The sequence below is a fragment of the Drosophila gunungcola genome, unplaced genomic scaffold (genome assembly GCF_025200985.1).
Source record: "Drosophila gunungcola strain Sukarami unplaced genomic scaffold, Dgunungcola_SK_2 000035F, whole genome shotgun sequence".
Lineage (NCBI taxonomy): Eukaryota > Metazoa > Arthropoda > Insecta > Diptera > Drosophilidae > Drosophila > Drosophila gunungcola.
The window spans coordinates 565,826-583,148 of NW_026453209.1; the positions used below are offsets into that span (position 1 = coordinate 565,826).

General features: G+C 39.7%; 2 protein-coding genes across 6 annotated transcripts in view; one reads left to right on the top strand and one right to left on the bottom strand.

The window, feature by feature from the left end:
- LOC128263966 (transcription-associated protein 1-like) overlaps positions 1-17,323 on the top strand; it is a 249,763-nt gene that overhangs the window by 65,746 nt on the left and 166,694 nt on the right. The gene's annotated exons all lie outside the window — the stretch shown is intronic.
- LOC128263965 (zinc finger BED domain-containing protein 4-like) lies at positions 10,137-12,360 on the bottom strand. 3 transcript variants are annotated; one of them, XR_008268610.1, is made up of 4 exons: positions 12,180-12,360; positions 10,722-12,124; positions 10,419-10,666; positions 10,137-10,355 (listed from the first exon to the last, which is right to left on the bottom strand). XR_008268610.1 is itself a non-coding variant. In XM_052999244.1 (3 exons), the coding sequence occupies exons 1-3, from the start codon at positions 12,199-12,201 to the stop codon at positions 10,167-10,169; spliced, it is 1,917 nt and encodes a 638-aa protein (XP_052855204.1). In that variant the 5' UTR covers positions 12,202-12,336; the 3' UTR covers positions 10,137-10,166. The 3 variants fall into 3 exon arrangements, 1 of the variants encoding a protein (XP_052855204.1); XR_008268611.1 differs by having other exon boundaries at positions 10,419-10,901; positions 12,180-12,339; XM_052999244.1 differs by having other exon boundaries at positions 10,419-12,124; positions 12,180-12,336.

Consider the following 17,323-nt stretch of genomic DNA (forward strand, 5'->3'; position numbering starts at 1 on the left):
CTTTCGCAGCCACCTTCGCCCGCCATAGCGAGGAAAAGATATTTATACTGAGCAACCAGCGACAAACAGGGTGGAAAAACTATGAACAGAACCAAAGCCAGGGGGCGATAAAAAAGAACCCTCACTTTGTCAGGACCCAAAATGGAGCAACTAATCAGAGCCGGTTCTTTTAAACAAAGACCATATAATAGCGCAGGTCCAAGCCAACCAGCGCCAGAACCAATGGAGGTCGACACCTCCTCCAGGTTCAAACAGCCCACGGCGTGGCAAATGGGATCGACACGATCCCAACAAAAAATAAACTTCATGCCGGAAGAAAAAACCGACGATGAGGAATATGACTTCGTTGCGCAAGCAAGCACCACGGAGATAGAGGACGCGTTATCTGGAGAAGACTCCTGCAATTTTTTAGAATAAAATCCCTGCTTCCTTACATTACACGTACGGTAGCAGGAAAAAAAATAAAACGCAACCGCGGCGGCAGTCCTAAATGAACAGCACAGAGATGACGCTTTACATGCGTTCATATCGGGCTTAAAAAAGTCATTGAAAATAGCCGTTTTTCCGGCGCAACCATGAGACTTACCATCAGCCTTGGCACTAGCTCAAGAAGCTGAGGCAAGTAATGACAGATGCGCTTTCGCAGCCACCTTCGCCCGCCATAGCGAGGAAAAGATATTTAGGCCGAGCAACCAGCGACAAACAGGGTGGAAAAACTATGAACAGAACCAAAGCCAGGGGGCGATAAAAAAGAACCCTCACTTTGTCAGGACCCAAAAGGGAGCAACTTATCAGAGCTTGCGCAAGCAAGCACCACGGAGATAGAGGACGAGTTAGCTGGAGAAGACTCCTGCAATTTTTTAGAATAAAATCCCTGCTTCCTTACATTACACGTACGGTAGCAGGAAAAGAAATAAAACTATTAATCGACACAGGCACCTCTAAAAATTACATTACTCCACTCCCGGGGCTGAAAGGCATCGTGGCAGCGGATAAACCCTTCACAGTAAAGTCGATCCATGGCTTTACTTAAATAGAAAAAAATGTCTAGTTTCAGTGTTCAACGTAAAAACACCTTTTTTCATTCTTAACGACCTTAAAGATTTATCGGACTCGACTTACTTAAAAAAGTGAATGCGAAGCTCGATTTTACCAAAAATGTTCTGTACATTAGCAATGGAACTGAAAAGATCCAGTTTGCTAAAGCGGAAAACTTTAACTTCATAAAAATCGATGACGAGGACGTTCCTCTGGCAATTAAAGCAACCTACCCGCACCCCAAGGGTGTAATTCGTCCATGCAGAGCTTAAAAAACTTCTTGTGGACGGCGCAATAAGGCCATTCAAGTCCCCATATAATAACCCTACCTGGGTTGTGGACAAAAAAGGAACTGACCAAAATGGGGTTAAAAAGAAGCGATTGGTTATCGACTTTAGGAAACTAAACCAAAAAACCATAGACGATAGATACCCTATCCCTACCATCTCGACAATACTGTCGAATATGGGCGAGTCGAAATTTTTTACGACACTCGACCTCAAGTCAGGCTTTCATCAGATAGAGCTGGCAGAAAAGGACAGGGAAAAGACAGCCTTTTCAATCAACAACGGCAAATACGAATTCTGTAGACTGCCATTTAGACTTAAGAATGCCCCGAGCATTTTTCAGAAGGCCATCGACGATGTCCTCCGGGAGGGAATTTCAAAGATATGCTATGTGTATGTCGATGACGTTATAATATTTTCCAAAACAAAAGAGGACCATGTCAGGGACGTGGATTGGGTCTTAACGAAACTCTTAGAGGCGGGCATGAGAGTGTCCCAAGAAAAATCAAAGTTCTTTAAAAAAAGCGTCGAATACTTGGTATAAATCCCAAACAGGGCTACGAACTTCACCTGACAAGATCAAAGCAATAAAACAATTCCCCCCTAGAACTTTATACGAACTCAGATCTTTCCTGGGACTAGTAAGCTATTATAGGTGCTTCATAAAAAACTTCGCGACTATCACAATACCCTTAACGAATATCCTAAAGGGAGAAAATGGTAAAACTAGCAAATATCAGTCGAGAAAAGTCGACATAGATATGACCAAGGAACAGAGAGAAACGTTTGACATCGTTGGCATCAGAAGACGTTCTGCTATCCTACCCGGACTTCAAAAAGCCATTTGACTTGACGACTGATGCGTCAGGCTCAGGATTGGGAGCAGTACTATCACAAGATGGCCGCCCCATATTTATGATATCACGAGCGCTGCGGGACATCGAAAAAAATTTTGAAACCAATGAGCGAGAGCTCCTCGCTATAGTTTGGGCACTGAAATACCTCCGGAATTACTTGTACGGAGTGAAAGGCTTGCAGATCTTTACCGACCACCAGCCACTTACCTTTGCCGTCTCGGACAAAAATCCTAACGCGAAACTAAAACGCTGGAAGGGGATTATCGACGATCACGGCGCGAAATTAGTTTATAAACCTGGCAAAGAAAACCTTGTGGCAGACGCGCTGTCTTGCCAGAACATAAACGTCTTAGAAGACGAAATAGAATCAGATGTAGCAACCATACACAGCGAACAATCACTGACATACACCATAGACACGACGGACAACCCAGTAAACAGTTACCGGAACCAAATAGTAATTGAGGAAGGAAACAGCTCCTCTGTTGACACATTCATCTTGTAAAAAATTTCTAACCGAGAAAATCTGCTTAACACTTTACAAGATTTAGTTAATGCTGAGGTGGTAAACGCAATATATTGCTCCCTACCGATCTAGGCATTTATTCAACATCGACTAGTCGAATTGTTCCCCAGCACGTCATTCAAATATACGTAAAGCTTCGTGCAGGACATAACGGATACAACTGAGCAAAGAGAAATTGCCGTAGCAAAACACAACAGGGCTCACCGAGCAGCACATGAAAATGTAAAGCAAATCTTGAGGGACTATTTTTTCCCTAAATTGCAAGACCTGTTCAATGGCAAAATACAAACGCCATCCATCTAAGCAAGTGGTAGCAGAAACACCGATACCTTCTTTTGTGGGGGAAATTCTCCACATCGACATTTTTTCAACAGATGGAACCCTTTTTCTAACATGCATCGATAAATTTTCAAAATTCGCCACGGTGCAGGCTATCGCATCGAGGGCCATAGTGGACGTAAAATCCCCTATACTGCAGATAATAAATTTCTTCCCAAAAATCAAAACAATTTATTGTGATAACGAAAGGTCGTTCAACTCCGAAACAATTAAATCGATACTCATGAATCATTTCAATATCACCATCGCCAACGCCCCGCCCCTACATAGCACCTCAAACGGTCAAGTAGAAAGGTTTCATAGCACCCTGGCGGAAATAGCCAGATGCTTGAAAATAGAGGGCAACTTAAGCGATACGACCGAACTAATTCTTTTGGCAACCAACAAATACAATTCTATCCACTCGGTAAACAACAAAAAACCCATAGAGATTGTTCACTCAAAACCCGCGGATTTCGAAAGCAGAATTAGTAAGAGGATCCAACAGGCTCAAGAAAAATCCCTTGACCAGGTAAACAAAGATAGGACCCAAAAGGGCTATCAAGCTGGTGAAAAAGTTTTCTTAAAGGCAAAAAAACGCATAGGAAACAAGCTCTCGCCACTATGTTCGGAAAAAATCATTGAAGCAGACCTGGAGACCACGGTCCAAATTGAGGGGAGGGTGGTCCACAAGGACAATCTACGCTAACCATCTTCACAAGATTACTGAACCCCTTTTTCTATTATTTTTATATTTTTCTAGGTTAGGAAAATTCGTCTTAGTTTTTGTACTTACGGCTGTCAAGACGGACGCGACAGTAAAACTTAATGACTAGACGAACGCAGACTACATCCCGACAGAAGACAAAGAAATTGTCATCTAAGAGTCGTACGGATACCTACAGCACTCAACGAACGTGACGACTTATGAAGACTACGCCGACCAGACGGAAACAATGACGAAGGCATTTACAGACGATCACAGGACACCAGTCATAATGACAGACCTTACAAATATTCGCAAGTTGGTGACTACCTTAAAAATCCACCATAGAGCCGCTAGGAGTATTAACTTAATCGGGACAGCACTAAAAGTTATTGCCGGCACACCCGACCTTAATGATTGGGAGCAAATAAAATTCAATCAAGATCAATTAATTAGAACAGATAAAGACAAAAAGAATTAAATATCAAATTTTAGAAACGTCTAAATGAACTCACAAACTCAATGAATCAAATCCATAAATTCGAAACAGATAAATATACCCACCTTTTGGAAATTATTCTAGCAAAAATAGAATTGTAATCACGGATCTAGAAAACATTTTAATGGGCTTAACCCTGGCAAAATTAAACATCGTAAGTCCAGCAATTTTGGATAGTTCCGATATTGGCGAATTCAAGGACAGGCAGCTTATTGACGTCAGTTTGATAAAATTATTAGAGGTATTTAGTATCAGTGTTTTTCAAAATTCTGAAATTCTACATTTTCTCATTAAACTCCCTAGCCGTAAATTAATATGTAAGAAGATAACAGTCTATCCAGTTCAGCACCAGAAAAAAATCCTGGACTTTGAAGATGGGAACCTTGCCGCCGAATGCCCAGCGCGAAACCTTAACATCGGTCATTGCAAAACGACGGTCAGCGCCACCTTCTGCAGGGAGCTATAAAATGGCACCTGCGCCCAGCAAAAAGTTTCTGGGGCTATGGCGCACTGCTCCACGCTCCCAGGTCACCTGGATCCAGTTACCATTGTGGATCATGGCACCCTCATCGTGAACGATGCCAACGTGACCATAACCGACAACCAAGAGCGAGAGAAAAAAATATCCGGAACCTACCTGGAACCTATTCTGACAAGGTAGCCCTCAACGGAACTTGGTTCGTAAATCAATTGGGAAGTTCAATGAGAAAACCTGCTGTGTCGGCCATGGCCATAGTCAACATCACGGCCCACCAGAACCGGCTGAGTCTCCCATTTCTTCACGAGCTGAGTCTGAGCAATCTCCACCACATCGGGACCCTCAGAGAAGAACTTACACTGGGGTCGTTCCTCAGCAACAACTTTTCCCTACTTTCTACCTTCTTTCTATGTTCCACCATTTGGCTCGGCTATCGCTATCTAAGGACCAGAAGTCACACCAAACCAAGAACTGACAACAATGTGGAACGAGCGGGTCCCCGGGACGTCGACCACTTGAAGGGGTGAGAAGTTAACACATGCAGTTCCCAAGAGAAGAAACTGCCGAGTTGCAGACCATATCCGGTGGCCTGCACGCGCAGCGAAGAAACCGCTGACCGCGCGTTCCGGGTGCAAGTGCCCGGAGTCAGACCAGAGCACTCGCGAAGCGAGTGATCGCCACGGGTAGGGACAAAACGCTGACCCGGCACCTCGGCGACAGCGCTGCAGCCGGGCAAAGGCCTCAAGCTGCAGTTGGATAGGTTCTTTAGTTTAGACAAAAATTGTACTCCAGAGAATTAACTCTGTATAAAAATACCTATGCCTTACGGGCGTATGGAAATAAATAAAAAATAAAATAAATACTTAACGGTTTTATAATTTATATATACTTTACAGGGTCGGAGATGTCTCCTTTACTGCGTTGCAAACTTCTGACTGAAATTATAATACCCTCTGCAAGGGTATAAATATAGAAGTAGCCACTTAAGGAATGAATACCGTTGGCGAAATAAATAAATATGAGCTATAAATATAAGACAAAGACATAAGACAAATTACAAAATAAAAAAGTTAAGTTTTTAAAATTTTTTTGTAAAATATTTTTATTGTTCCCATGGGAGCTTAAAGTTATAGTCGTCCGATTTTGAAGAAATTTAAACCGTAATTCTGAAATATTTAACAATTACTATATCTCGAAGAACTTAAAACAAAATAAAAAACATTTTTTAATAATTCAATTTAATAATTTTTTTTATTTATTTTTCCGATTGTTCCTATGGGAGCTATATGCTATAGTCGTCCGATCCGGCTCTGTCCGACTTATATACCACCTGCAACAGAAAGACAACTTTTGGGAAAGCAGATAGCTTTAAAACTGAGAGACTAGTTTGCGTAGAAACGGACGGACAGACTGACAGACGGACATGGCTAGATCGACTGGTCTAGTGATGGTGATCAAGAATATATACACTTTATAGGGTCGGAAATGTCTCCTTCACGGCGTTGCAAACTTTTGACTGAAATTATAATACTCCCTGCAAGGGTATAAAAATGTTAAACTAGTGGCTCATCCGACAACACTCGAGCGAAAACCAAAATGTTAACAATTAAAGTGTTCTGTTCATCAGAACGAAAGAAAACGAGAAATGTTTTTTTGGTTATGTTCGGGCATAGGCCTTAAAAGAAAAAAACGGTCAAGCGGTTATTTGGTCAGTAGGACTGGTGAGTAATCCGATAAAATGTGTGGGAGCGAATTCGCCCTTATCAGATTGTAAGATATATTTTTGGCACTGCAAAATCAATTAAATCTGGAAGCTTTTTGGAATCTGCTGGCTAGTATGTAGGACTGCCTAGTGAAACTTAGTCCAGTTTGTTGCATGTTTTGATGATCGCATTAAATAGTTGCCGTCCTTTGGGGGTCACAAGGCGAGATCCCCAGTGCGTATGTGTCTCCTGCTGCTATAAAGCGATCTCCATTATAGAAACGAATGAATTTTCCTTCAGAGACTGAAGGCAAATTGGGTATTGCCCATATTGTAACTTTATGTAGCTTGCAAATAGTTTTGTGGAAGCCTATGGTGAACGTGGTGTATGATGCGGTCTCTTATTTAGATGCCATTAGTTCCGTAGAAAGTGTAACTTATTGTTTAAAAGTTATATCATTGTAAACTGCCGTCCACGTAGTGGACGTAAAGCGTGCGCAAGGAGACTACAGTATTTAACCGCAATATTGGAAATCGGCAAGGAATAGTCCGATCATAATAAATAATATTTCAATTCTTTAAACGTACTGTATAACAATCCTTTAAACGTATCGAAAGCTATATATTTATTGAAAGACAGTTAATATAGTCAAAATAAATTTAAATTTTATACCTATGCCAAGTCGGGTTCCCCGACTATAAGATACCCTTTACTCATCTTAAGAATATCAAACTACTCTTTCTTTTACTCTTTCACAAAGCAATCGGAGTTCAGATGGCGCCATTTGTCGAACTGCGTAGCCTACACTAGAAGCTGCGTAAGATGTACTCGTATCTTGTATTACAATTCCCAAATCTCTAGCTTTTGTAGTTTCACAGATCTCGACGTTCATATAGACGAACAGACAGACGGAGGAATAGATGGACGGACAGACAGACGGACAGACAGAAGGACAGACAAACGGACAGACAGAAAGACGGACAGACAGACGGACAGACAGACGAACACACAGGCGGACAGACAGACGGAGTGAGATAGTTAGATCGACTCGTCTATTGATCCTAATCAAAAATATATATATTTTATATGGTCGGAAACGCTTTCTTCTAAATTTTAAATAATTTCGAACGAGTACAATATACCCTTTTACTCTACGGGTTTAAATGTATATAAATGTAATCCTCAAATTTAAAAAAAAAAAATTAATGTAAGCTGTGTTTGAAAAAACTGCAGTCGAGGTAGCAAATGTCGAAAAATGTTTGCTTTTTGCTGTTTTGACTGCTTGCGACTTATTAAATTGATTTGTTGCTTCTGCTTCTGCTCCTAATATTCAGTGTTTAAAACTGCAGTAAGTTTCATTTCATATGATTTTGCTTCTGCTTCTGCTCCTAGAAAATCAGAAGTCACAGTCGTAGCAAATACAAAAATCAAAAAGCGACAAAAATCAAAAAGCAGCAACAGTCGATGGTTTTTCAGTTTTATTGCTTGCTGCTTTGCTGTTGCTTACAGTTATGAGCGTAGGTCGGAGCTCCGGCAGGCATCGACTTTAGGAAGTCTTCAGAAGTGGCAGGCGGGAAAATTAATGCTTGGACTGTTGGATGAATTTTCTTTTTGTCGCTTTTGTTTTTGTTTTAGCAGCGTAAGACAATAAAGTAGCAAGCGGCAAGCGCAAACGCTTAGGCCTGGATGTTCTTGACCAGATATTGCTTGTAAAATTAAATCCCAGCTTTTTGGATAATGCCTTGGAACTTTTTGAGAATAAGGAAGATGATTCAAGGCAATTAATAAAAATATACATATATATTAAGCTGAGTGTTTTTGTTGGTGTATTTGGCTAATCCTTTCGATAATGCCGTGTGCAAATCGTTTCTCCAAGGTCAAAGCAAATGAAAAGAAGAAAATAGTTCACATTAGTTTTCTAGCTATTTTTCGAACTTACGCTGCACTCCCTAGGGAGTGATCCCCGGACTCAGATAGGATTAGCGCTAGTTTCGTCTGCACGTCACCGCAGTCTCATCAGCTATCTCTCTTAGGCTCAGATTAGAAGTTTTGCAATTTTTGGCGATTGCCATACACTTTTGGTGTTTGAGTTTAGCTTCTGTAGTGGGTGAATGTTAAATGCATTGCCTATTTGAAAGCGATCTGTTTTCCGATATATAGGCTCGAATGTAAATTCGTACTTGAAAACATTAAAATATGATTTACGTGCGTATATGTTTAAAAACATTGAAGCTATGATGATCTGCAGCTCAATTATTCCTATGACAGCTATACAATATCGTTTTCCGATTTTAATAGAATTAAAAGTGTAATTCTGAACTCCCAAACTATTAATAAGTAAAAAAAGAATTTAAAAAAACTATCAAATATTAAAGTTACATTTAAAAAAATATATATTTTTTAAATATTTTTATTGTTTCTTTAAGATATATATAATATAGTCGTCCGATTTTGATGAAATGTAAACCGTTATTCTGAAATATTTAAAAATTAAAAAACAGCAAAGTTATAATTTGTTTTAATAATTTTTCGACTGCTCCTATGGGAGCTATATATATGCTATAGTCGTCCGATCCTGCAATAGAAATATATCTTTTGGTAAAATTTCATGCAGATTAAACTGAGGGACTAGTTTGAGTAGAAACGGACGGACAGACGGACGGACAAACCGACTGACGGACATGGCTAGATCTAGTGATGCTGATCAAAAATATATATATAATCTTTATAGAGTCGGGGATGTCTCCTTCACCGCTTTGCAAACTTCTGACTTAAATTACAATACCCTCTGCAAGGGTATAAAAATAAATGACAGGTAGAACGCCGGCAAGAAAGAATCATGAAGTTCTAGATCAACATTGAAGAGGTTTAAAGCAAGACAATGGGAGAGAAAACAGTGCAATGGAAGTTGCGGAGATGAACAAGCAAATGGCTAGTTTACTACAGTTGCTGTCTTAAAAAATTGAAATTGACGAGAACACAATTAGTCACGTTAAACAGCAAAAAGATAATTTCGAGAAAGTTGTGAACGAATTTAACGGTCAAGGAGTTCAGCAGTGGTTCGATATTTTCGAGCTCACATTTGAACAGATGTAGTTACGTTGATACGTTGTTTTTACAGTCTGTGTGTGCGAGCGACTAAAACAAGTTGAAACGTGTACTACTTGATAAATTCGCTAGCAGCGCCAACAGTGCGGACGTGCATCGCTAGATAAAAAACAGAAAAACAGACCGAAACATTTCACAAGATACGACAGATTGCAGCAGCAGGTAATATGGCGAAGTCAGCGGTAATACGATACGTTATAAACGGACTTGTTGGTATAAAGAACCAATATAAAGCTGTGCTTTGCTCGTGCAAAAGTGCAGCAAGGTGATCTCTATAAATGGTGTAAATATAGAATGCTTCATCGATACAGGATCGAACGTATCACCATGGTTTTCATTTACTATCTATTTATAGCAGCGAGATTCATAAAAACATTGCTATGCTATTGCTGTCGCTCTCACTTAGACGAGAACCGGAGCAGATCCATAGCAATACAATGAAAATGTGTTTGCTCTGCTCTGCTCGCAGTTTCTTCTTATGGTAAACTATAGCAACTAGAGGTGGAGAACTATCGATAGTCGGCGCCATCGATAGTGAGCGATTGTTTTTTTCAAACCATCGATAGTGTCGATAGTACCATCGATAGTCACCGATAATATCGTCCGAAATTAAAAATTTTTTTTTTAAGTTTTTAAGAAAAATGGTTTATTTTAACCAAAAGTTTTGATTCAAAAATAACAGGATGTTAATGTTTTTCTCTTTGAGCCGGGTGCGTCTCTCGGAAACAATTTGCCCTGCCTTGCTAAAAGCTCTTTCCGATTCTACGGATGTTGCGGGAATGCAAAGGTATTTGCAAAAGAGGCCCTTTATGCAGGGAAGATCAGTTTGATTAACCTGGAATAAAAGTAAAATACGTATGTAAATATTGATAACTTATAATTTGTTTTCGAATCATACCTTAATCCATAACAGTGGGTCCACATCGTGACTGACAATTGCCCTCTCCAGATATTGCCTTTTAATAAGTATAGCATCCACTCGTGCGTTTCCGATTTTGCTATCTGATCGTTCACCCAAAAAATCAAAAAATGTGTCCTGGGTACTTGTGTCCGCTGCGATGGTCAGATCCTTTCTGGACTCTTCGATTGACGAATGGGCCAGTTCGTTTTCAAAAAAGGTTGATGCTTGTTCAGCGTTTGAAGCGTCTTGAAAACCATTTTTTTTAAAACGTGGGTCCAATAATGTTGCCATCATACATACATTTCTTTGTTCATAAATTGAGAGTCGTTTCTTTATTGATTCCATTAATATATTTTGGATTGTTTTTCCTTGCATAGTTTCTGGCAAGAATTTTTCGATTTTCCGCAGAAGCCCATATGCCATGGGTATAATCAGAGATATGGTTACATATTTTCCACCAGAAACTTTTTCACTTGCTTGCTGGAAGAAAGACAATATTTTTTCCATATCTTTTAACACAAGTATTTCGTCAGCCGTAAATGGCTGAGGTGCATTTGTGGTTCCTAATAGGACTTTGGCAATGGCATCATTTGTTTTTAAAATTCTCTCAATCATGAAAAAGAAACTGTTCCATCTTGTTGGTACTTCTTGCAGCAAAGTATAAATCGTACCTTCTTGTGCTAATTTAAATTTTTCATTAGCAATCGGGCTTTGTTTGAAAAATCTAACTATTGATTTGCACTTGGTAAATAAATTTTTTATGACTGCGTCATCAACTCTTAATGCATCTTGCACAACTAAGTTGATTGTGTGCGCAAAGCATGGCAGATTTTGAATTTGCAATATTGCACATGCTTTAAGCATGGAGCTGGCATTATCAGTTACAATGCACACGGTCTTATTAAAAATGTTCCAATCAATTAGAATATTTCGCAAAGTATCTGCAATGTTTTGCGAACAGTGATTTGTTACATTTAACAGTTTTTTTGTAGCCAAGGATGCTGTTTTTAGTTCATAGTTATGAACAAAATGACTCGTCACCGTCAAAAAACTGTCATTGGCACTCGATGTCCACAAATCACAAGTTATTGATACATCCGTCACTTCTTGAAATATCAATGACAATTTGGCAGAGGTTTCCTTGTACAGATTGGACATAAGCACATCACGCAAGTATGTCTTGCTTGGCAATTTATAACGAGGATCCAATACCTGACTGTATTTGATAAAACCTTCGTTTTCCACAATGTTGTATGGCTGTACATCTTTAGCGACCATTTCTGTCAATGCATTGTCGATGTCGGTCTTTCGCTTAGAATTCGACTCGTACAGGACAGCTCTTTTGAACAAGGAAGCCACAGAGTTCACACTCGATCTGCAACTGCTGCTTGTAGACGCAGTGTCGTTCCTTTTTACAGCTGTTGTGTTAGAGTCCGGTTCCAAGCTGGGATGAAACCTTTTTATATGGTCGCGCAAGTTTGATGTATTGCCGCTTGTTTTATATTCCTTGCCACAGTCAAGGCATTTGGCAAGTTTTTTGTCGTCGGACCTCTTAAAATACTTCCAAACAGTTGATATTTTACTCCTTTTAGAGTTCTTTTGGCTTTCGGGGAGAACATCTTTTTCAGAGTCCGTGCTGGTGCAATCACAGTCCTGTTTGTTTGGACTTGGCGCAGTAGGTGTTGCGGACCTCCGACGTGTACCTTAAATGCAACACATTATCCATCAAAATACTTATGCAAAATACATTAAACATACCTTTTTTTAAAAAGCGTTCCATTTTTAATAGTTTTTTTTATAATTCCCGTCAATTTTAACAATTTTTCAGTTGTTTGTGTGAAGTTGTGTGTGAAATGCGCGTTAAAGTATTTTAGCGATGTGAGACGCCCGCTATCGATGGCACTATCGATAGTGGACGGGCCGCTATCGAAGGTGTCTGCTGCTATCGATAGTGGCTCGATAGCGCCCAACCATCGATAGTGTCGATAGTGCCATCGATAGTTCTCCACCTCTAATAGCAACAGCAAAAAAAAAGAATTTCTGTGCTCTGCGTAGCCGTAGCGATGGTAATAAGTTGTTGTTCTGATATGGCTCTGCTACGGATCTCGTCAAAGGGAGAGCGGTAGCAATAGCAAAACGCTGCGTATCACTGGTATGTCTAGGTCAGAAAAAAGCAAAACCGATTGGATTTTTTACATCCGATGTTCTTGCTGGCCAGTTGTCTGCTTGTGCCTGATGAGGCGATTGACTGTGGTACTTAGCTAGAACATGATTTTACCAGGAAGTTTACATTTTGCTGCGACGACAGTGGCTTTAAGTTTTACGGGCCTAAGAGCTGTATATAAAATTGTTAAATAAACTTACTTGATTACTGTTTCTCCCCAGTACGAAGAATCAGTGACCATGGAAGTAAAACCATTTCACAAGTCTCCCTCTCGTTGCAGAAATGGTAAATAAGCAATTTGATGAATGGTTGGAATAGTTCGTAAGTCAGAAAAAAAAGATGGTACGTTTTCGGGTTTATATCGACTACAGAAAACTGAACAGCATGGTTTTGGCAGATCGTTTTTCAGGGCCATGAGAGGTACTTAAAAAGTTACAAAAACATTTTAAAATTCGCTCTCTCACCCTTAAGATTTTCTGAACCCTTCCCCCTTATCAGCAGCAGTGTCTCCTCGTTCACCTTTCCAATCGCAGAACAATATTCTCCTTCTGTTTCATCGCCGACCTGGTGGCTGAAATCATTGACTGACCAGAAGTTCTGCCAAAAGTAGGCTTTAATGCTCTTGCTAGGAACCTCCGAGATTTTGCTCCATTTATTGTTGAGTTACGCAGGACTTATTTCTCCCAAAACGAACCACTTTTAGAGCTTGTGTTAGTGCAATAGACTTCCAACTTACATGCGACTTAATTATTTTTTAGGCAAGTCTGATATAGGAGATGTTAGAGCAAAACTTCAGTTCTCAGTCTCGACGACCATTCGCTGAAGTTTGTCTGCTGACAAATGGTCATTGCAATTTGCTGTTACCGAAACAATAGCATTGACTGAACCCGCCACTCGTATCGAGTCATCAAAGTGGTCAATCCCTGACGGAATAAATTTGGCTGTTTTTCAAACCACAAAAAATTTGAAATTACTAAGCATCCAGGAATTCTTTGAACTACTCACTGGCGGAAAATTAGGACTAGGGCTTGGGCTGCCATGTCTACGCAACACTTAATTTGGATATTAATGGACAAGTCGCTGACAATTCGCTATCTAGAGCAAAACATTCTAATGTGCAACTTTTTGCAGTCCCAACAGCTGAATGAACATTTTAAAAAATTTTGGGAAATTGTATCGTTTCCAGAACCTTCTCTAAATCAATACACAATTAAAATTGAAGAATGTGAAATTTCAGTTTTTATCGAGAATAGGCGAATTCAAGTTCGACTTCCTTTCTCAAAATCTGCCCAACAATTGGGAATTTGATAATATCAAAGAACAGCGACTTAAGTTCGACAGCAGAGATATCACAAAAACATTAGGAATGCCGTGGAGACCCCAATTGTATGACATACTTGGCTTGTTAGGACCAGTGGATATACGGTGCAAAATATTTGTTCAAGAGCTGTGGATGAGTCATCTGGATTGGGAAACACTGCCTAAACAATTAATAGATCATTGGCAATCTATTTATCCTGACCAGCAGAATTTGAACCAAATCGCCATACCCCGACATGTAGGATTATCTCCGAAGCATGACTGCAAAATACTTTGATTCGCAGATGCTTCCCAGCGTGCATATGCTGCATATATCTGGGCTCAATTCAAAATGGATCAGTAGAATCTCATTTACTCATAGCGAAGGCAAAGGTTGCCCAATCAAAGTCCTTTCTCTTCCACGGTTAGAGCTCTGTGCTGTTTAAAAAGTTCAGCAACTTACAAAAATAAGTTTTCTGGGGAGACTCCGGAATCGTCTTGCACTGGCTTACACTGTTCCCAATTAAATTGTTTTGATCCGATTATCTCAGGAATTCAAAAAAAATCATCGAACATTTATGGGCGTCATGTGCCAGAAAAAGAAAATCCTGCTGACATTATATCTCGTGGACACAAGGCCGAAGTCGTTGGATTTGGAGAAACGAAAAGCGTCATCGTTCAAATGCACCGGATCTGAAAAAAAAAACATCCTCTTCGTATCATCGTGTTCCTCGAATAACAGCTTAAATTTTGCGAGCGTTAAACAAGATTCCTGCAAGCAAAGGACTAATTCAGCATCAAACGTTCTTTCAAATAAAGAAAAGTAAAGACTTCAGCCCAGATCTTCAAAGGCTGACACCCTGTATGTCAGAATCAGCTTTTGGAAGTCGCACGGTGACACTCATTCGTGTTGGCGGGCGTCTAGAACACGAATCAGCTTTTGGAAGTCGCACGGTGACACTCATTCGTGTTGGCGGGCGTCTAGAAAATGCGCAAATACCAGCAAGATCACACATTCACATATAAATTCTTCGAATTTCTTCACCAAACTAACATGCACGCAGGAACTAATTCTCTAATCGGTCTCTTACGCCTTACGTATGGATCATTAACTCTCGTCGACTGGTTAGTAAATTAGGAGCGCAACTGTGTCCACTGCTACCACTATAAGCCTCGTTTGCTGGAACAGATCATGGTTTCACTTTCTGCAGACCGGTTGTCGCTCACAAAACCATTTGCTGTCTGTGGAGTCGACCTATCGTATTCGCGGAAAGGCGCCATGCAAAACATATATAGTTGTCCTTGTTTGCTTTGCTTCGCCATTCGCACAAGAGCAGTGGCGAAGCAACAACAACTATCACTCTTGGGGCTGCCTCCCAATAGGCAGCGGACAAACAATATCATATAGCTGCCATAGAAATAGACTCAAATAGTTTTTCCAGGTTTTTATACCCTTGCAGAGGGTATTATAATTTCAGTCAAAAGTTTGCAACGCCGTGAAGTATATATACTCTTGATCAGCATCACTAGGAGAGCATCACTGATAGAGCCATTTCCGCCGGAACAATCGAACAAATAAATGAAAAAAACAAGAAAGGAAGCAAGCTTCGGCAAGCCGAAGTTCATATACCCTTGCAGCTATTGCAAAAACGAAATATTCTAGAAAACATTAAAATTATGATTTACTTATGTTTATAAACATTGAAGCTATGATGATTTGCAGCTTAATTAATCGATAGTTCCTATGGCAGCTATATGATATCGTTTTCCGATTTTAACAAAATTAAAAACGTAATTCTCAACTTTCAAATTATAAATAAGTCAAAAAGAATTAAAAACAAGAAAGAAAGCAAACTTCGGCAAGCCGAAGTTCATATACCCTTGCAGCTGTTGCAAAAATTAAATATTCTTGAAACATTAAAATAATGATTGACTTGCGTGTATGATTACATTGAAGCTATATGAAGCTTATTTGATAGTTCCTATGGCAACTATGTGATATCGTTTTCCGATTTTAATAAAATTCTGCTCTGTCAAATTATTAATTAATCATAAACAATTTGTAAAAAAAATTAAAAATTTAAAAAGTTAAATTTTTAAAAATTGTTTTTTATTGTTCCTATGGGAGATGGTAATGGTTAAATATTTCAGAATTACGGTTAAAATTTCATCAAAATCGGACGACTATAACTTAAAGTATAGTCGTCCGATTTTGATGAAATTTAAACCGTACTATACTTAAAGTATAGTCGGCAGATTTTGATGAAATATTTAACCATTATTATATCTCGAAGAACTAAAAAAAAATTAAGAAACACCAAAGTTATAATATTGTTTATTTATTTTTCCGATTGTTCCTATGGGAGCTGTATGCTATAGTCGTCCGATCCGGCTCGTTCCGACTTATATACTACCTGCAATAGAATGACAACTTTTGGGAAAGTTTCATGCAGATAGCTTAAAAACTGAGAGACTAGTTTGCATATAAACGGACGGACAGACGGACGGACAGACGGACATGGCTAGATCGACTCTACTAGTGATGCTGATCAAGAATATATATACTTTATAGGGTCGGAAACGTCTCCTTCACTGCGTTGCAAACTTCTGACTGAAATTATAACACCCTCTGCAAGGGTATAAAAATGGCTTCCGTTGGAGTATTTTTAATGACATTTTCGTAGCTTAGACCCGAATATAACAGAATTTGATTTTATAATATTTTATTTTGTTCTGTATGCACGTTGCTTACTCTGCAATACTCAATGAATATTATGTTCTCTCTTTTTGCTTTTCTTGAAGAGGACAGATTGAGCAAAACAAAAAGATGAATAAATTTAAATAGCTAGACCAATTAAAAATAAGAATTGGTAAATTTAAAATCAAAATTTTGACTTTGATTTTTTTATTTATTGCCTATGGAACCGACCACTGTGCAACGGGACAACACCGGACTACGGACTTCGGACTTTGTGCTAAGTCTAAGTCTAAGTTCTCACAACTTCGGTTCGGAAGGATCGCATAGGCGAAGTCCGCCGTATGCCTGCTCGTCCTGCGAGAGTTGTACAGGTCCTGGTGCGACTAGCCCGGAAGGATATGCGTTGGATCGGCTGGTGTCTCAAAAGGCGTATGTGTTAAGAGCACAGTAGTTTCCCGCTAGACCACGAACGGCAGCTGACCGAATCCCGAGAGCCAAGGACCCTGCTGCTTCTGGTTCTGCAGGAGAGAGCAAGGATCAGAGCCAGGACATCGTTCCAGGGAGCAGAGCGAGGACATCAATAACTGCAAGTCTACAAGTCCACGGAAAAGATGAAGGCATTAGAGTTCCCCACTTGTCACTATCAGCCCCAGACCGGGTCGGCAAATAAAGATCCCTTTTTTATACCCGAACTTTTAATGCGTTCTTACTGGTCAATTGTGCCGTCACGTTTGTATAAAT

What these genes read in the sequence shown, in the direction of transcription:
- LOC128263965 (XM_052999244.1), bottom strand. Translation starts at nt 12,201, where the DNA reads ATGGAACGCTTTTTAAAAAAAG. An exon ending in GGAACGCTTTTTAAAAAAAG is followed by an intron (nt 12,125 to 12,179) that starts GTATGTTTAATG and finishes GTTGCATTTAAG; the next exon opens with GTACACGTCGGAGGTCCGCA. An exon ending in ACCCACTGTTATGGATTAAG is followed by an intron (nt 10,356 to 10,418) that starts GTATGATTCGAA and finishes CTTTTATTCCAG; the next exon opens with GTTAATCAAACTGATCTTCC.